The 21,679-nt window shown below is 44.1% G+C and overlaps 1 protein-coding gene across 8 annotated transcripts in view; it reads right to left on the reverse strand.

Moving 5' to 3' along the window:
- The window catches only part of RNF220 (ring finger protein 220), a 350,539-nt gene that overhangs the window by 98,527 nt on the left and 230,333 nt on the right, over positions 1-21,679 (reverse strand). For all 8 annotated transcript variants that reach the window (XM_077334013.1, XM_077334011.1, XM_077334012.1 and 5 more), the window contains one exon: positions 6,876-6,921. In XM_077334013.1, coding sequence (XP_077190128.1) covers positions 6,876-6,921 — 46 coding nt within the window. The remainder of the gene's footprint in view (positions 1-6,875; positions 6,922-21,679) is intronic.

Raw genomic sequence — 21,679 nt, forward strand, 5'->3', positions numbered from 1 at the left:
AGGAAAGGAAAACAGTGAGAGCTTTCAACAGCTCCCTCAGCTACAGGAGCCCATTGCTAGAGCCTGGGGCAGGAGGTCTGCTGCCAGACCCTCCGAAACCCCGGTTCCCTTCTCCACTTGCATTGTGTGAACAGGGGATAGGTCCACACATAGTTTGTTCTCTGGACCATGTTGCTACATGAGCCCTCCTTTGTGAGAGAGCTGTGCCTTTGTGAGGATTCTCAGGAGCACAAACACAAGCATGTCGCTCTCTCTATGTGGCATCTTTGTGTGTGAGGTAAATGCCTGCCTCATAAGCCTTTGGGAAGTGTCCATGCTTGGTCAGTCACACCCAGACAAAACTGTAAGCAGTGTACAGATAGGTGTTAAAAAAGTACGTGAGTGTGCCATGTAGACCCTGGATATAACGGTGAGATGGAGAACAAGAAAGAACATTGGATCAGGGTGCAGTCTTCCCACCAAGGAAATGTATCAGAATTGCAGCATAAGCTTAGCGCTGCTGCCTCCAGCCCTAACTCCCTCCTCCCTGTATAGGAGATAGGTCAGATGTCAGCACTGGGAAGCGGAGAGCCAGCAGCAGTGACACTCTGTTTCCTTTCAAGGCCACCCATTTGAGACTATTAAGTGCTGGTCTCCTGCTTTTTGATAGCCCTGAAAACACAGGCAGTTTATTTCTCTTAAACAATCAATCACAGCTGCTGTCAGCACAACAAATACCCTAACCCTGCTTTTTACATCTTGCTCTGGCCTTTCCCTTCTCTCCTGCACAAAGTGTTTCCTGCTTGATGCGTTGGACTTTAACTCTGCCATCTAAATAGGTACTTATCACTTAACATGGAGGTGATGGCTTGACATGTTTTCTGTCTCCTGCCCTCCCCTGCACAGTGGGGAAGCAGTCAAAGTGTTGCTAATAGCTGTTATCACTTGGGAACTGTAACCTGAACGCAATGAGTGATACCAGCCCTCAATGTGCTTCATAGCAGCTCTAGGGGGACAGGCATTCCAAGACACGGACTTCAGCAGTTTTTATTCTACTTTACTTTCCTGGGGGTGGTGGAAAGTGCTGTCAAGTTGCAGCCAACTTATGGCAACCCTTTGGGGGTTTCAAGACAAGAGATGTTTAGAAGTGGTTTGCCATTGCCTACCTCTGTGTAGCAACCCTGGACTTTCTGGGCAGTGCCCCATCTAAGTATTAACCAGGGCTGACCCTGCTTAGCTTCTGATTATGGCTCCCAAAATGCACACGCTTGTATTGACTCCTTTGTGGGGTTGTGGCTATGATTCCAGGAGGGTACAGGAACATTCAAGAAAGCAAGTGCCAACTTTCCCCTTCCAGAATCTTGATCTTTTGTTTGTGTAATACCAAAGCCTAGTGCACATCTTTCTGTGTCTCAAAGGTGGCTGAGGAAGGAAAGAGTTGATCAAGCTTGTTGCCACAGGAAGGCTTCAGATATCTTTGCTCCCTACTTTGCATATTAGAGCTCTCTGCATCTCAAGGAAGGTGTCTCTTGATACTGTTTTCCAATAGCTATCGAAATCAGGTCTATCTCTCATTTCAGGCTAGAGCATACTGGTCATCATACTTCCATTTGGATGTATTTTAACTGGTTTTAAACACCCAGAGCCAGTATTTCTCTTGTGTGCTAACAATGATGAGTAGTGCCTTAGCAACTAGGAAGGAAGGCAGGATAAAAGAATGTATTTTGATTCTAAACTCATTTACTTGGAAGTAAGTCCATTGATTTAGTAAAAACTTACTTCCAATAAAGTGTTTAGGATTACCACCTCACTGGACATGTTTCCAAACTTAATTACATCTATCCAATTGTCTTTCCTGTCCCTTCTCCCATATGGATGCTCTAAGTACTGACATATTTCAAATACACATAGACAATTCTCTGGTGTCCCCTTCTCCCCTACAGCCACAATGAACTCATTTAATTATTAATCTTTCCTCGTCTATCACTTTTGGAGATGAAGCCCTGAGGTGTTATATGATTTCCCCAAGGTCAGAATAGAAATACATAGTACAGTTGCTACTAAGGAGCAGGGGCTACAGACCAAGGAGTCTAGTTACTTAGTACCTTTCACAGCTCAAGCTTTAGAAAAAAAATAGCAAAGAATATTCTGCCTACAGTGAGATATCTGGAAAATAGTTTCACCAAGCTAGTGGTCAGGTAGGTCACTTGAAAGCAGTTAATAGTCAGAATTCTCTAAATAGCTAGGTAAGGTAGATGAAAAGAATTATACTTACTTAGCAATTAGACACTTGGGCTTAAATGTAGGGTATATTATGTTTCCAGTCCATGTAGGAGAACAAATAGGACAACAAATGTAGGAGAACAAATAGGACCGAGAGCATCCTGCATTTTGCAGAAACCAGAATGGCCAATTTCTCCTGCACTTTCTGCCATGAGGTCACGAGTATCATTATACAGCAGGTGAGTCTTCAAAGGGGAAGAACTTGGTGCACAAATACCATCAAAATATGCAGCGCATAGGTAAAGGTAAAGGTAAAGGTAAAGGTAAAGGTAAAGGTAAAGGTAAAGGTAAAGGTAAAGGTAAAGGTAAAGGTATCCCCTGTGCAAGCACCGAGTCATGTCTGACCCTTGGGGTGACACCCTCTAGCATTTTCATGGCAGACTCAATACAGGGTAGTTTGCCAGTGCCTTCCCCCAGTCATTACCGCTTACCCCCCCCCCAGCAAACTGGGAACTCATTCTACCGACCTCAGAAGGATGGAGGGCTGAGTCAACCTTGAGCCGGCTGCTGGGATTGAACTCCCAGCCTTACGGGCAGAGCTTTCAGACTGCATGTCGTCTGCCTTACCACTCTGTGCCACAAGAGGCTCTTCAGCGCAAATAATAAATAATTTTTCTTACAATGGCAGAAAGAAATAAGTCCAGTACTGGACAATTTTACTACCCTGCATTATTGGTATCCAACTTCCTGTTCACAGAAAGTTGACCCACAAACAAATGGCAACACCAAAATGATTTAGGTGGATGATCATGTTTTTCTGAAGCAGAAGAATAAAGAAGAACAAAAGAGATATATGATGTGCACATGGACATGAAAACTTATACCCAGAATACAACTTATTTGATCTTAAGGGTGCCACTGGACTCAAACTTTGTACAACACCAAAAGGAGTTCATCAAACAAGGGGCTGAAAAAATTACAAGCAAACTGTGAGATGTTGCAACAGCATTGTTTCAGGACCAGGGACAGCGCCCAAGAGCAGAGAGAAGGAAAAATCTTTCCTCAGTCCCCTGTTAAAAGTATACCTCTCTGCATCTTGCTACGAAGTCCAAGAAGCAAAAAGCTAGCTGTATCCATAGCTTTGGGGCCCACCTGCTGGTTTAAATCCCCATATGTCATAATGCCTTAAGGAAAAGATGGTTCTGAGCAATGAGGAATTACCCGAAAACCAATACTTGCCTACTCATCCCATCTGCAATTGATGCTGAAGAATTTAAACTACAGTATAAGTAGCTGAAACACTGCTAACCTTCCATGAAAGCTTACCGAAAGCTATGAATATACACTTATGTATATTGAACCCAACTATTTTTCAGCCAGGACAATGAAAGGTCGACCCATACAGATGATGTGAATCCTCTATGATGAAAGCCAATAGAAAAGTGTTTTTCAGAATGAAATAATAGAGTAAAGTTCCAAATCACTCATCTAACAAAGAAGTGGATAATCTGTCCAATTGTCCAATCTGTCTATGGCCAGTCCTCACAACTTCCATAGAAACATTGTTTGTTGGTTTATTTCTCAGATTTTTAGCCAGCTACTCTCCAGAGACTCGTGGTGGGGACAATATACAACCCCCCATAAAACATCATAAAAATCCCATCCCATAAATAGGTGAAGGAACACCCTGTTTAATCCCCTTCCAAGCTGGTGGAGCTTGTGGAAAGAATACTGGTTGGCTCCAAAACTTAATGATAGAAGAAGTTACAGAACTGACATATGAGGCTGAAATCTGAAAGGCTTTTTAAGATAGTACAGGGGATATTAACATTTAATTCTGAGCCTTTATAAGATAATATGTCACCTCTGATGATGCTTTTGCAAGATTCATTGCTCATAAAAATCTCTTGCATCATAATCTGACCTGAGTATCAGACTGGTAATGTATCTTGCACCAAAGATATTGGAAGCATCTGCTTTTCCTGGTTATATGGATAGCTTGAGATTGTCGTTCATGAATGAAGTGGATTATGATCCTTGAGTTGGTGAAGACCACTACTTCTTAGCTTGATCCTTGACCTTCTCAGCTTGTTCTGTTTGCAGCTGCAGCTGCATGCACAAGAGTGAACCAGAACAGAGCTCAATGAAATATGAGCAATTTGTAGACCAGGACCTTGGAGATGAAGATGGAGCTGTATACTTCCATAGGAGACACATATAGGCTTCCTGTTGGAAGTAGTGGCTGGCACATGTGTGCATAGCAAATAGTTAGTTTTGGCATAGGTGGGAAGCGCTCTCCATGGAGCCCTATCCCAATCCCCTTCCACATGCACAAGTTTGCATGTGAGGGAATAGACTATGTCTAAGTTATACTAGCAACGAAAAATATAAATAATTTGAGATTCAGTAACAGAAAAGGGTGGAGGTAACAATTCCAGTAGCTGAGACCAGTTTTGCTTATCAAAGTTCCTTGTAATATCTTCTATCTCTTTTTCTGTGCTCCTGTTGCCTCCACAATACATGTCCTGAATCTTGCAGTCTAGCATTTCCCCCAGTTAACATGGACAAAATTTCAAATTTGAATATTAAAATCCAAATTGTGCAAACCAGAATAAAATGTGTACCTACAACTGCCTGAACACTACTGCATGAGCATGGGATCCTGAGTATGCTGCTTATTCCTTCATCCACTCCAGTTACTCCTAGGTTCCTGATTTTTTAAGATATATTCTCTACTGAGAATTCTCTGTGTTCCTATAACAGTTACCAGTCAAGGGAAGCTATCAGGTCTCTCATTGGTACAGGAGCACAACAGATCTTAAATCTCTGCACTCATTTTCTGTCCCAGGATTCATCCCTACAAGAAATCCAAAGTAAGAATTTTAATCTCTCCTCCAGGTCACCTAGTTTGTCCATGCTGGGATCAATGGAGGAGGGTTGACTGTTTTTATGGAGAAGCTGTATGGGTATCTTACCCCTTTTTATATTTTACCTCTGTTCTATTGTATAGGTTTATTGTAAATTCTTATCTTATTAGCCACCCCAAGACTTTGTGACGGGTGGGATACAAATTAAATGATGAATAAGTTACAATGACCCTGAGTGTGTACACAGTGAATTTTTCTTACTTCAAAGTAATTATAAAGAGTCCCAACTTACCAAAGATTAGCAAGAAAGGCATGAGCCCTAGAATTTCTTTTTCCACATATAAATACTAGAAAGACTTGGATTTCCACATCTAAGAATACTGATCCTGCCCCACAAATATCTGGCTGCTAAACTCTCAGCCTAACTACTAAGTCAAGTGAGAAGTACAGCACTTTTTGCAATGCGCAAGCATCTTCTTCAAGCAAGTGCCACTTGAGAATAACAATTCTGAGGCCAAGTGCTGAAAGAAGAATTCAAAAGACCCTTCTTTTTAATGTTCTTAGGATGTGGTGTGAGAGGGATAGGGAGGGGGGAACCCATGTGGTGACAGCAGTGGAGTGATCTTGGTTACACAAGGACCCCTCAACAATCCTGCCTTAATCCCCCCACTCAAAGCAAATGGTATTCTTTGTTGCTTGAAGCTTCAAAGGCCCATCCCTGCTGGGAGAAAAGGCCTTTCTTGGTTATCTGGTGACTGTGTCTAACTCACTATATTTACCTCCAAACACCTAATCTGCCTATTGAACTCCTCCTTAGGCGTGATGTTTGGGACAGATGAGTTATCTGTCTCTAGCAATAAGCACAAGAAAAATGCACAAGGAAAGAGCAGTCTTCATGCTGCTTCTGCCCTTTTCTACTCCCTTGTGAGGCACAAAGGCAAGCATGAAAGTTCTTGGTTGTTAAGCACAATTGATGCGCGCGCGCGCGCGCGCGCGCGTGCGCGCGTGTGTGTATCCTGAACTTCAATGCCTGCTTCAATTTTGTTTGTTTCTTTCTGGGTCCAGCTCACACACAATCAGGTAGCAGGTCAGCTGGGTTTACTACCTGGTCTTCAGTGCTAGTTCATATATTATATTTGTTACCCCAAACTCATTTTTGAGGCACTGCTGCCAATCTGCAGATATATCACAAAAATCCTGTCCTTCCTTCCAAGGATCTCATGGCAGCATCATTCTTCATTATTACTCTGCCAGATAAGTTGGCCTAAGAAAGAGTAATTGGCCTAAGGTCTCAGTAGTTCTAGTCCTGCACTGTAAGATGCCTTTGGCATAGAAGCACTGGTTGTCAGCTAAGTATACCTCTATCTTCATCTCCCAATAAGTGGAAACTGGACAGAATGCAGATAGAATTGCTGCATAATCCCTTGGAATTTAACAAAAATTATTCTCCATGGCTTTGCAACACCCAAGACAATGTGTCAGAAATCATAATATTTTATTCTCCAGCTTTAACCTAAGGATTGTCTCTAGTAAAACATGGAACTGTTTTAGGATGCCTCATAGTTTTGCAGAAGCTTCTACACTGCATAGTACAATGGGGAATGCAGAAATTAAAAAATTAAATGACTCCTATTCAAGGAACTTCACAGTCTATGTTAGAATACAGACAATTATCTAGTGTCACAAACCAAAAGAAAGACAGGATGGGAGGCCATTTGAGATATGGATTGCAATGTTTACAGAGATAATGGTAATTGGGAAAGTTAATGAAAATTAATAAAATGTGTCTGAATTTGGCTCACTTACCTTTGGGGTGCCTGGTGTCATTACATCCTTCAATATAGAGTTCTTACTGCCAAGAGAGAAGAGAAGAGTATTAGTACCATCATGGATGTGAGCAGAAAAAGTTTCCAAGATAACATTTTTAGCCTTTTTTCATATTCCCCTCCTTGCGACTCTGGCATCTATCCGCTAAATCCTTTCAAGAACACTATCAGCCCATCACCATCACACTGCATTGTTCATCCAAACTCCAATGTCCTATCCCTACACGCCTACCCATCCATTTTTTCCATCATATTTCTATCCCATCCATCCTCTAAGAACCTCAGAGCTGTATAAAACTTCCTGCTACCCTCCAGTTTATCCACATAACCATCCTGCATGATAAGTTACCTTGAAATACAGTGATTGGCCCAAGACCAACCAATAAACTTAATAGGTGAACAAAGACTGAATACGAATTTCCTGTATCCGTGGTGTACACTCCAACCACTGGCTTGTGCTGGCTTTGTGATGCTATTACTTTTCTCATTCATATACTTGTGACATGCCAACCTAAGCAAACTTGCTGTGGCTATCTAAGGAGTCAAGCACACATTTATAGGAAAACAATATGTCATCAAGTACCATGAACAAAAGTTCCCTATAATGTTGTGTTCAGTTATCATAGTTTTTTTGCTGTGCTGGCTCTAACTTTTTGGGAAGAAGCCACAATCCTACCTAAAACTAAAAATGATACTGAACCTAAGGAACTCAGAACTCGGTCGACCTGGGAAAACGTCCAGAGATACACTGCTCCAAACGGAAGTAAAAAGCAATTTGCTGTCATATGAGTAAGATGCCTCTCTAACAATCCATTGCCACTCACGGTTTCTGCCTCAAGAATTCCTATACACTCACTGTGTCGTTTGACCAGAAACACTGTAGTGAAGTTAAAACTGTCCTGTGACACACTGACATGATAGGCATTGCTTGTTGCACCACAGCAACGGCATGGTGATTCATACAAGCAGCCTTTGTTACTTTATGATTAATTATGGTCCTTCATCATCAGAGGATATTTAGTGTAGCATCGGACATTTCTAGATATAAATTCCCTGCAGCTCACAATAGCCTTTAAACTCTTAGACCTGAGAGGTGTGAACTGCAGCTTTCAAGTAAGTCAAACAGAAATAAAGAAATTAGACACCACATAGGACTGAGCCAGTAGATGAAAAGGCAGAGAGGCAAAATCACTAAATTTAGATAGGCCTTTCTCTGAACAGCAGGCATTCATTCTTTTTTGGTTGGCTGATTTGTTAATTTCACTCCATTTCTGTTTAATGGCTGGAAGGAGGTTCACATCAGGGTGATCCTCCCCCTTCTCGTCCTCCCTGTGGCAAAATGCTTCAGATTTAATAATGCCTTTCACCCTCACTCCAGACAGGTTAAATTTGAAACAATTACATATCAAAGGCAACAGGGCGGGGAGACCCCATGCTGTAATTTTTTTGGTTATTAAAGTAATCTCTCTCATGTAAATTCTCTCACTAACATGCCACAAACAACATTAGGAAATAAATGATTTCCCCATGATTTGATTTGCTGATACAAAGCACCTGCAACAGGCAAAAATGGGGCTCTGAAATATGTTACTCATGCTGATGTCTTGTGCTTGCAGGGCTCCCACAGCTGGAAGTCCTTCTTTATAGCCTGGGGGGGGGAGTGGGATGTGATGGATGGATGGGAGGATAGATGATGGGGAGGGCATTTAGGGGAGAAGGGAGGATGGTGGGGAAAGAAGGAATTGTACTTAATAATAAAATTTGTATGCAAGTCGGCATCCCAAGCCAAGGATGACTGATCGGCAGCCAGAAAGTATTAAAAAGCCTTGCTAAACAGATGCTGACAATAGAACAAGACATATCAAATCAGATCTATTCCTGAAGCATTAATACATACGCGCGCGCACACACACGCACAAGTGCACACACATACACATACTCTTTTCTTCCCAATCACAGCAATATGGGAGACATCAATAAATTTTTATGAGACTTTTAGAAGATCAACATGCTACTGGATGTGACAAAAAAGCAATGTGGCTGTCATGTTCGCTTTGTCGGGAACACTTTAGCCCCAGATGTCGAGCTGTGGCAGCACTGAGCAGAAATTGAATTTGGCTGGCTTTAATCTGCCTTTTGTTGGCAGATGGCTGGTGCTGCTAAATGAAACAAGGGGTTGTGTGGAAGGTGTTGGCTCCTGGGGACAGCAAACCTTCTATGACACCCTGCTCCCTTCTATAAAAGCACAGTTTTTAACACCTTCACGGTGCCCTAAAACTGGAACAGTGAACTATTCTCCATCTCCTTCCTTCCTTCCCACTGGAGCCAGTGTGATGGTCGCTCAAGGACTGTAGTTTGGGGGGATGACTTACCAACAGCAAGACCTCTGCCCATACTGCAAGGAGGGATAGGGATACATTTATCCAAGAGGGAAGCAAGGGGTGTGTGTGTATGTAGTTAAAATATTTCTATCCTGCCTCTTTAAAAACACAGTATAAAGAAGTCGTTAAAAACAAACCATTAGACTTAAGGAGCATAAGAACAATCCATGAAACAGAAGAGGACCATTAAAAAGTGTACACTGCCCCTACAAAAAGCCTGAGTAAAGGGATGTTTTAGCCTGGTGCCTAAAAGAAAATAAAGCAGGTACTAGATGAGCCTCAAGGGGAAGGCATTCCAAAGGCATGGTGCTGCCACAGATAATGCTGTTTATCTGGTTGCCACTGCCTGATCTCTGAAGCTAGGGGCACAAAGAGCAGGATTCAGAGGCAGATCTTAACTGACAGGTTGGATAGTATGGGGGGGGGGGGGATGGCCCTTCAGGTACCCTGGCCCCAAGTCACTTAGGGCCTTAGAGGTGAGGACCAGCACTCTGCATTGTTCCCAAGAAGTAGATGAGTGACCAGTGCAGCAGATCTTTCAGTACAGGGGTGACACAATCCCTGTAACCAGCTCCTGACAGTAGTCTAGCACCTGCATTTTGAAGTTTCTGTACAATTTTTAAAGGCAGCTCTATGACAGGCACACTACAGTAATCTAGCCTGGATATGATCACAGCATAGATCACTGTGGACATATGATGCTTTTCAAGGAACTGAATACAAACACATACTGAATTAGGTCATTGGCCCACCAATATTTTCTACTCAGACTGGCAGCAGCTCTGCTGTGTCAGGTAGAGGTTTTTCACATGGCCTGGTCCTTTTAACTGGAGATGCCAGGGATTGAACCTGTGACTTTCTGTATAAAAGCAGAAGCTCTTCCACTAAGCCACAACCCCTCCCTATAGTTGACAAACCAGCTGGAACTGATAAAATGTGCTACATGCCACGGAGGAGCCTCCAGCTATAGGCTAGGATCTACTAGCACCCCCAAGCTACAAACTTGCTCCTTCAGAGGAGTGCAATCCTCTCCAGGACAGACTGGCTCCACCATCCCTGAGCAACTTCTCCATTGACTAAAAGCACCATAGACGTGTTTCGACTGAGCTTTCATTTACAGACCCTCCTCCACCCCCATTACTTTCCCCAGACATCTATTCACAACTTCCACATATCTAACTGGCTTAGCTGTTAAGGAAAAGTAGAGTTACATGTCATATTGATGACACCCTTCTCCAGATTCCCAGAAGACCTCTCCTAGAGGTTTCAGTAGCTGTTACATAGCAAGTAGGATAAGATGGAAACTCTGTAGGATCCCCCAGTATAAACTCCATGGAGCTAGGCAGCAGTCCTCCAGCACTACCTTTTGGAATCAGCTGAGAGTCAGCATGGTGTAGTGGTTAAGAGTGGTGGACTCTAATCTGGAGGACCAGGTCTGATTCCACACTCCTCCACATGCAGCCAGCTGGATCACCTTGAGCTAGTCACAGGCCTCTTAGAGCTGTTCTCACAGAGCAGTTCTGTTAGAATTATCTCATCCTCACCTACCTCACAGGGGTGTCTGTTATATGGAGAGGAAGGGAAAGGTGATTGTAAATTGCTTTGAGACTCCTTTGGATAGTGAAAAATGGGGTATAAAAACCAGCTCTTCTTCTTCTTCGTCAAGTGAGAGCAGAACCACTGAAGTATAGTGGTCCCTACTCCCAGCCTAGCGAGCCTCTCCAGAAGAATACCAGAGTTAATGGTAAAAGAAGTTAAGTGGTCAAGGAGAACCAACAGAGATATGTTTCCTTCTCACATAGAGAGAATGATCGCATGGACCAAGTAGCCCACCGAGCCCAACATGATACTATTAGCCATGAGAAGCAAAGGTCAGTACTAGATGGTGCACTTCAAAGCACCTCGTCTACTTCACCAGGCCTTACCAATTGAAAGTTATCCATGTAACTAAGACCAGACTGTGCTCCAACAACATCTTGAGACTATTTGTGGTGTCCAAGACATGCAATGGAATCATAGTGGGATTGTATGTTTTCTATGTCAACATTATCTGTGGCTTGAGGTAAACACTTTAACATCATTTGCTTAATACAGCCTTCTCTCTCCTGTCACCATAGCATATAAGCAGTCACTAACACTGTATGTTTGAGATTGCTTAACTAATGTAAACTGTTCCAGATGTATTTAAATTTATAAGCAGGATGAAGGTGATTACACCAGCCTTGCTAGGCCAGACTCAGGGTCCACTCAACCTCCTATCCTCTCTTACAATGCCCTTTCCCCAGGATGACAATGGATCAGTAGTAGAGTTGCTAAAGGGTCTCCTACATATTTCTTTTCTAATTACCTTTCGGAGCTTGTTTGGGTGGTTTGCTTCATTGCCGATGTTACCTGAAGTATTTTGAGACTTTTAAAGCCAAGCTTGGGACTCTAAATATCTTTAACATCTGCAGACTGTTGTGTACTGATAACTGAGTGCTGCTAATTAAGAGAGTCTCTACTTTGGAGCTCCTTGGAGGAGTCACCTATCTGTACACCGCCCGTGGCGCCGCGGGCGCCATCTGTACACCGCCCGTGGCGCCGCGGGCGCCACGGACTAAATAAAACAGTAAGGGGTTCTGGGGCGGGATGTGTCCGGGATGAGGAAGGGTCCGGATTGGACCCTTCCTCATGACAGACATCTGTACACCGCCCGTGGCGCCGCGGGCGCCACGGACTAAATAAAACAGTAAGGGGTTCTGGGGCGGGATGTGTCCGGGATGAGGAAGGGTCCGGATTGGACCCTTCCTCATGACAGACAACCGGAGGGACCAAACGGCAGGCGCGAAGCGCCTGCCGATTGGTCCCTCCGATTCCCAGCCCCAGCAACTTGCTCCCGGCCTGACGTGGTGAGAGGCGCGAAGCGTCTCTCACCGCGTCAGGCCGGCCCCAAGGAAGCCCCCGCCGCAAACACAACACAAGACTCCAGCCGCCGAGAAGCTGCAGAAAAAAAAAAAACACCCCCGGAGGAGCCTTTCGCCGCTAGCGCGACGAGAGGCAGCAGAAAAAAAAAACCCTGTAGGAGCTCCAAGCCGCCGCGCCGACGAGAGGCAGCAGAAAAAAAAACCCCTGTAGGAGCTCCAAGCCGCCGCGCCGACGAGAGGCAGCAGAAAAAAAAACCCCTGTAGGAGCTCCAAGCCGCCGCGCCGACGAGAGGCAGCAGAAAAAAAAAAAAAACACCCCCGGAGGAGCCTTTCGCCGCTAGCGCGACGAGAGGCAGCAGAAAAAAAAACCCCTGTAGGAGCTCCAAGCCGCCGCGCCGACGAGAGCTAGCAGAAAAAAAAAACCCTGCAGGAGCCTTTCACAGCTCCAAGCAGCAGAAAAAAAACCCCGGAAGGAGCCTTTCACAGCTCCAAGCAGCAGAAAAAAAAACCCTGTAGGAGCCTTTCGCAGATCCAAGCAGCAGAAAACAAAACCCTGAAGGAGCCTTTCCCAGCTCCAAGCAGCAGGAAAAAAAACCCCTGTAGGAGCTCCAAGCCGGCACGCCCACGAGAGCTAGCAGAAAAAAAAAACCCTGCAGGAGCCTTTCACAGATCCAAGCAGCAGAACAAAAAACCCTGTAGGAGCCTTTCGCAGATCCAAGCAGCAGAAAACAAAACCCTGAAGGAGCCTTTCCCAGCTCCAAGCAGCAGCTCCCTGTAGGAGCTCCAAGCCGGCACGCCCACGAGAGCTAGCAGAAAAAAAAAACCCTGCAGGAGCCTTTCCCAGCTCCAAGCAGCAGGAAAAAAACCCCTGTAGGAGCTCCAAGCCGGCACGCCCACGAGAGCTAGCAGAAAAAAAAAACCCTGCAGGAGCCTTTCACAGATCCAAGCAGCAGAAAAAAAACCCCGGAAGGAGCCTTTCGCAGATCCAAGCAGCAGAAAACAAAACCCTGTAGGAGCCTTTCCCAGCTCCAAGCAGCAGAAAACAAAAAAACCCTGTCGGAGCCTTTCACAGCTCCACGCAGCAGAAAAAAAAACACCTCCTGGTGTCCCCTGGGTCCTAGCGCCCATTGCATTCCTGGTTGCAATGGGCTTTCTTGCTAGTCTCTAATAATGCCCATATGGGTTGATGCAGTACAAGGGTGCAAAATGCAGCACCAGTACACCATTCTGATCCCAGGGATCTCTTTGACTTTCTAAGCCTCCATTTCTTGACTCTAAGAGACTCTAAGAAATGTTTTTGAAGAAATGGGAGCCTTTATACAGAAGAATATATATTTTGTGAACTGGTGATAATGTTCCCTTCCCTCCTTCCCTGTCCCTTCAGATAGCAAATCATTTAAGAGTTGCTAGTGTGACCACTGGAGGAGCGAGAGGCCATAAGCCAAGAGAAACCTTCCTTCCCATAAACAGCACTGGCAAATTAAAAATGGTAAAAGGGAAATCACGACCTTTAAAGTTCAAACACTTTTTGGCACCTTTTAAAGTTTTCTGCTCCAGGCCCTTGCAAAGAGCACAATCTTTGGAGACCTCAGAATTCTCTTTAATCACGAAGCAAGTCAGCAGCGGTCTGAAATGATCACACATTTACATAGTAATAACCTCAGCCGACACTCCCCACATTATTTCATGGCCAGCATATTGCCACACGGCGTACAATCCACGTGTTTTAAATTATAACCTATACATAGGAAATTAGTTGCTAACTATGATCTTCACAGGTTTGTCTGACACTTCTAATTAAGATGATTTACATTGAATTATCCTTTGAAAGCAAAAAATGCTGTTTTGCTAGCTAATAAAATATAATTACCACATTTTCAGCCACCACCCCCCACCCTTTACAAATTAGAGTTAGTTTTAATCTGTTTGGGGAATTGTTTATCCAGTTCATTATGCTAGCACAAGTAACTTTCCCCTTTTAGATAGAAGCAAATTACAAAGAGAAAGGTATAAACAGATGGGGGAAAGAGACCACCCCCTGCTGAGACTTGGTATGCAGGGCTTCCATTCCTGGAGCTTTTCATTCCACCCAAGGCAAATTCCTGTTTCCATATTGATCCACTCTCTAGGAAATGTTTCATCAGCATAAGTATGCACAGATATACACATGTATCTGGATCTGTATATATGTGTAATTACTGAATCTATTTATGTATTACTTTGGTTATTTTGTGGAGTTTAAGAGGCAAAGCCCTTGACATGGTATACAGGTAATAAGCTGAGTCATTTTATATATTTACCACTTTTGCAACACAGCCAATCCTGAAGGCTCAGGCAGCTAAAAGTGATTTAATACAAGGCAAAGAGCAAACTGATAAAGGGCAAGACTCACCGAAATGAATGTGAGCTATACAAGAACCCTATAATCTGTTTTCTCCCTGGACGTCCATTCAGCTTGGGGAAGAGCCCTGGGGGTGAAAGCCTGCTTCCAAACATTACAAATATTCCTTGGGCTAAGCAAGGCATGGTCTTGCATTCTTGTTCTTCCTTGAGATTAGTGGGGCTACGTATAAGCAGTTTAAAAAGAATACACATTTTGTGCGATAAGAAAGTCTTCTCCCACAAGTTCAACAATGTTCTGAATTGCCAATGACGCTCAGCAACCATCCCAGCAATCTTGAAAAGTAGATTTGTGTACTCATTCCTTAAACCTTGCCTTACATCCATTTTCCCTCTGTGTCTATGTGCATGACTGGCCTGCGTGAAGTAGCTACTCAATGTGGTAGGTTCCTCTTTGAGGCACTTAGGTCATCTGATTTGTTTGCCACAAACTAAAACTGCAGCCACTGTAGCTAGGCTTCCACACTGTAACCATTTCTTATTGGAATGAAAGACATTTTGCCTCGGAATTTGCTGCTGCCAGATGGAGTTTTTTGTGAATAGAAAACAGCACCCACGCCGCACACTCACATTTAAAGGCAAACATCTACATGTCATGTTTCTTGCATGCATGATTTGTAGCTTTCTGCTTTAATCTGGATCAAAGGAGGTTCAAACCAGGTGCTGCAGAATGGCTGCAGGCAGAGCCTGCATGTGGAAACACTCTACCTGCAATCAATGTGGGGAACTAAGCTTTGGTTGATTCCACACAAGTGGCACCACTCCAGGGCATTGCTGTGTCCCCATAAGGGATGCATTTCAGGGGCAGAGCTGGTCTGCCACTTTCTGTGTCCCCACAGGGGACACATTTTAGCGGGGTACCCAGACCGCCACTGAACTGTGTCCCCCCAGGGAATGCAGCCACAGTGGAATGGTTCTGCCGAGCAGAGCAGCAGCAGGGGCTTCTGCAAGAAGGTGGGGTTTTGCATGAGAACCCAATCCCACCTTCCTGCATAAAACCCCAATAATGCCCCATTTGGACCTGCAGTGCTGTGAGGTGCCACAAGTGGGGCATTTTGTGTTCTCCTGGGCCTCCGGCAGGACAAGAACCATCTACACAGGTCTCTGCTGGATTAGGCCCTGTTGGCCCCTGGAACGCTTAAGAGAATGTGGAAAAAAACTGCGTTGGGGGTAACAGTGGCCTAACGCCAGCCTGGCCCAGCGGCTGCATCATGTGGAAGTGGGTATTAGCCCCGTTTCTATATGAGCGCCCTCTTGGTCTTTTCTGCCCATGCTTAATTGGCCAGAGTTATAGCTCTCTAAAGAGCTTTTCTTTTCCCAACTAAGGCACAGTGTAGCTTGATCCTGAAGCTCAGCTGGGAAGGGGAAAGGTTGGGGAAATGTGGTTGCTGGGCCATGGGAGGAGTAACTGACACTGATTCAATGATCCTGTGCTGATGTGATGGAGCTGGCCAGGGAGGGGCACTGGTGGGGGGCAGGTCCAGCAGTGAGTTGGATGGGGTGTGTAGACATTGTTCTTGCCTAATTCCATGCCTGCTTGCTGCCACTTCAGCAGCAGGAGCATCTTTTGCTGTCCCTGTACGGAAGTAGCATTAGACTATGTACTCCAACACCAAAACATGCTAGCATGGACCAGGGAAGGCATAATGATATCAACCCCATCAAGTGAACACAGACAAAAAAAAGCCAATAAAAATAGGCAGTAAAAAAGTGAATCTGAAATTTTAAATATATCTTTAAATATATCAGCAACAGTTCCACTGGAAGGCTCAATGCAGAGGAAACAAGCTTTTTCTTTCTTTTTTTAAAGCATACAGGGGCAGTGAGGTTGGTAAAGGTAAAGGTATCCCCTGTGCAAGCACCGAGTCATGTCTGACCCTTGGGGTGACGCCCTCTAGCGTTTTCATGACAGACTCAATACGGGGTGGTTTGCCAGTGCCTTCCCCAGTCATTACCGTTTACCCCCCTGCAGCAAGCTGAGTACTCATTTTACCGACCTTGGAAGGATGGAAAGCTGAGTCAACCTTGAGCCAGCTGCTGGGATTGAACTCCCAGCCTCATGGGCAAAGCTTTCAGACAGCTGCCTTACCACTCTGCGCCACAAGAGGCTCTAATGAGGTTGGTAGCACTGACTAGAAAATACCCACTAACTACACGAGAAAAAAAAAGTCTTGGCTTCCAAATGCACTGAGAACCAAGACTCTGCTTGCTGCCAGGTCTAGACAAGTCATCAAATGGTCTTAAAGCCAATCTAATTTTTGTTCACTCCCCCTTCCTAATGGCAACAAACAAACTAAGCAGGATAGTGCAATCTTCGACTGTCCTGGCTGATAGCTTTTGACCAACTATGGATTCACCTAATATTTACCTGGCCTAGCTATAAAATAGGCTTCTACTACCATAGGAGAAGCATTAAACTTTGTTGGCTGCACTGCTTTGATACAAGATTCCTTATTAAAAAAATACAGATAATATTTGAAGCTGTTATAGTAGTCTTCCCTAAATATAGATGTATTTGTTGTCTTTGCTGTGTTATATTTTCATGGATCTTAAAACACATCTACTTATGTAAAAGAGACAAATGGTAAGATAGCTTGTAACAAAATTAACTACACATAGCTTTTAGAAAGCAGTCCCAAAAGCAAGGATACTGCACAAAACTGCTTTTTGAGCTGGAACAAGGTTTTTTTTCCCTTTTATCAGATTAAATTTCAGCCACATTCCGCACCAAATCCAGCTTGACTTTTGAGGAACTATCTGGACAATCAGTGAATGTGTTGTATCCTTTGTGTCATAATCTTGTATCATTCAATTCTGACACAAAGCATAATATCCAGGCCATATACAACAAAGTTAGTTCTGTTACAAGCTATCCTACTACCTGTCCCACTTAAACATCGGGTAGATATGCACTTCAACACTGAAGAGGTAGAAAGGTCAGCCTTCAAAAGACTAAAAATGAAACCAGCAGCCTATTGCTGCAAGGGAAAGGATAGCCTTGCATTTATTAAGTTTAAAACTTAAGGGACAACCTTAACAGAGCTCCAATGGTGAGCTAGTCCTGGCCCAGGGGGACTGTCATCTTCGCACTTCCCCAAAGAATGGGTTCAGCAACAGGAATGAAGCAGCACATTTCTTGCTGAACTGGCAGACTCCACTGCACACAAATGATATGGCTATGCTAACTCTTTGCAAACTCTCACCCTCATAAAGCTCTGTACCTCAGCATGTCCCAAAGAGCTTAGTTTTAATTTATCAGTGGGGAAGTCCCAGACAAAATACTACCTGAACAAGCTCAGGATGACTGGTGATGTCATGAATGTACATAGCAGCTTCAGTGCACAAGTCCATGAAGCAACCAACAGTGTATTTATATGAACTTATTGCTCAACTAAAGGGGTATGTGTTATATTTTGCCTCTTCTTGATTCAGTCCTAGCCCAAAACATGATAAACAGAATTCCTTGATTCTTCCCAAAAAAGGAAATAAGAAGGGAAGAATAAGGCCAAACTCACAAATTCAAGCAAGATAAAATAAAAAGAATTGTGGACATTGATTTTTATTAACCAAGGTGTAATGACGGATAATTATCCACTGTTGGTAACTTAAGAATTAGTCTAGAATTCCAGGGGAAAATATTTAAAGCCATTTCCTGTGTGTTCAGTTGCCAAAATCTTCCTGCCCATACTTACATCCACTTTATTTTTTTCAGGGTACCTGGGTTCACTTGGTTCACGTACCTGTTCAATCGTATCAGGCACCATTTACCAGCCAAATACCTGACAAATCACTGACAAATTTATAATTACAACCCCTATTAACCTTTCTATACACTTGGGGAACAGAGGCCCAAATGAGTTGCCAGAGTCACTTAATATCATAAATGGAGAATATGGCAGAATTTGACCTTGTGTTCTGAGGTTTAGTTCAGTTTTAGCTACAAACTACATTCAGTTTTAGTTCAGTTTTAGCTACAAGCTACATTAGTCCTTGGGGAAGGCACTGGCAAACCACCCTGTATTGAGTCTGCCATGAAAACGCTAGAGGGCGTCACCCCAAGGGTCAGACATGACTCGGTGCTTGCACAGGGGATACCTTTACCTTTACGTTAGTCCTAATGTCAGCAGGAAAAATGACCCACTTGAGATCCAAGTGGAATTGCTGTCTATGGCATCTGGTACATTTCTCCTCTGAAAGACCAGGCACCCCTCCCTCACCATCCCAGGGGCTACTGAAAGAGCAACCTGCCCTGAGGGGGGGGGCACTGAAGAGACTACCAATGGCTTGAGACAATTTCTGCTGCTCATTGTTTTATTATTTTGTGCTTTCATGTTCTAAATTGTAACTCCTATAAGCATCTTCATAAAAAGGTGGCATTATATGGGTCCTTTCCAGTCTGCCTCCAGGATTGGATATGGGACTGAAATAGTCTTGGTCACTGTGGTGACCTGTGCTGGGAGACCAATAAGAAGAGTGTGGGCCTACTGTCAGTACCTTTCATTGAATATGCTGAATCATGATTCACCTTTCAGAGTTGGTACTGGGAGGTACCACCGTGCAGTGGTTTTGATCCTATCTGGAAGGTAGGTTGCAGAAGGGGGTACTGTGGGGCTGCTGCTTGGCTCCTTGTCCTTTGACCTATGGAGGCTCACAAGGTTCCATCTTGTCCTCCTTACTCTTTCCCACCTACATAAACTGCTGTCTAGAGACTTGAGCTGGACTGTTACCACCATGCAGATGATGCTCAGCTATATCTCCTGCTTCCAGCTGATTATCAGAAGCCTATAAAAATGCTGAAACAGTGCCTGAAGGCAGTTTTAGGGTGAATTGATTACTGTGACCCACTCTATTTCCTTGACCTGGAAATTGCACCGGGTGCAGAATGCAGCTGCCAGGGTCCTCACTGGAACACCTTGGAGGGCTCATATTCAGCCTGTGCTGAGGCAGCTGCATTGGTTGCCAGTTGCTTCCCAGATCAAGTTCAAGATTCTGGTGATAATCTTTAAGGCTACCCATAGTCTGAGCCCCACGTAGCTGAGGGATCTATTACCTTATCCCCCCCCGCAGGGCTTTATGCTCTCTGTATGCAAATCTGTTGGCAGTTCCCAGCCCACGAGAAGCTTGCCTGGCCTTAACCAAGGCCATAGCATTCTCGGTCTTGGCCCCCGGCAGAGCTCTTCCACCAGGAATTTGCTTGAGGCCAGTGCAGTTAAGACCAAGGGCTCCTCCTCAGCTTAGCTGGGACAGGAGGCTGTTCCCCTGTTAATATCCCCCTGAAGCACCTGGTGGGAGGCTGTTGAGCAGGAAGAGGTAGTTGAGGTTTTAGGATTTGCCATGCAGGAGAGTTAGAGTTTTAAGCCAGGGATTGTTTTACCATTTTATTGCGGGGTTCATTCTTTGTAACCTGCCGTCAGCCAGCATGCTGGGAGTGACAGGTAAGAAATCAATCAACCAATCAACCAACGAATCAGCCTATTGATAAACTGACTAAACAAGCAAGCAAACAAACAAACAAATGCAGGCTAGCAAACTGAAACTAGCTCCTGACAAGATGGGAGAGCTACTGAAGAGGGTCTCCTGTTCTGGATGGGGCCGTATCCCCCCTAAAGGAGCAGGTCTGTAGTTTGGAGGTTCTACTTGACCCAGAATATTGCTAAGGTAAGCAGCTGGTAGCTATGACCAGGAATGCCTTTAACAAGTTTTGACTTGTTAACCAGCTTCAGAATTTCCTGGACAGGAAAGATCTGGTGACCATTGTGTATGTCCTGATAGTGTCTAAATCAGATTACTGCAATGTGTTATATGTGGGGCTGCCCTTTAAAAGGTTCAGAATCTTCAAATGATACCAAGATGTTAACTGGAGTGCATCATTCCAGCCTCATTCATGTTTGCTGGCTCCCAATTTGTTTCCAGATCTAATTTAAGGCACTGGTATTGAACATTAAAGCCCTTTATGGTCTAAGGCCAGCATATTTTTAAGCTGCCTATTCTCTATGACATATGTTTTTAAATGATGTCTTTTTGTTTATATGTTTTATGGTATGTTTTCATATTGTTCTGTATTTAGTTGTTAGCCATCTTGGTGGCCCTGATTGGGCTGAAAGGTGCCATATAAATTGTTTAAATGAACACATAACTAAATAAAAACATCAAATAAATTAATTGGAAGCTTCTGTCATCTGAATGGAACATAAACAAGATCTATCAGCACCAATAATAAACACGAACTGGGGTTGAGGTAAAGATTAAACTACTGTCATTACTCTATCTCCCTCTGATGGTGGCACGGATCTACACAAGTGTGTGGATCTGTCAGCTATTAATGGTGTATTACCACACACATGGGTATGACACTGTGACTCCATCTAGTGGCACTCTGTAGTTTTCTGGTAGTTTTCACTTTCCAGTTAATATATCTGGACTACACCGGGGCTGGGGAATCTGCTCCTGCTTGAAAGTCATAGCAACCTCGCCCCATGACTATTCCTCTTTATGTACCTGTACTTATTTTACTCCTAGAAATGGCTTGTGAGTGATACTGAAACAGGGTTCACAACCTCAGCGCTGTGTGAAACATCGCCAACACCCTGAAGGCAAATATCTTCCTACCAGGCCACTTCAATTGCACACAGTGTAGGGATCAACCCTGAACAGAATGCCACCTTTGTCTATGTTTGCTGTCCACTGACAGACATTTTAAAATTGGGTTGCCAGGCTACAACCTGGAATATTTTCACCTTCAGTGGGAGAAAGGATGCTGCCCTCCTCTACCCCTTTCCTGCCTAATCTCCTGATGCCTGATGTCATTCTGGTGCAGCAACCAGAAGTGCAGGAACAAGGAGAAAATAGGTGGGACAAGCTGTGGCCACCTCCTGGTGCTACAAGTGATCTAGTAGGACAGGAATATCTCTGGGGTACCACTCTTTTTCTAAAGCAATATCTCAAGGATTGCTCCTTTCTGAGTCATAGACAGGCACTGCCTACCAGGGAAGCACCAATTAAGAATTAGCTATGGAGCGGAAGGAAGAATTAGAAGGAATGGAATCCTTTGAGTCACTAAACTGGCCTATATTCAAGATCTTCATGAATTTAGGCCTCAA

The sequence above is a fragment of the Paroedura picta genome, chromosome 4 (assembly GCF_049243985.1).
Source record: "Paroedura picta isolate Pp20150507F chromosome 4, Ppicta_v3.0, whole genome shotgun sequence".
In the NCBI taxonomy this organism is placed as follows: Eukaryota; Metazoa; Chordata; class Lepidosauria; order Squamata; family Gekkonidae; genus Paroedura; species Paroedura picta.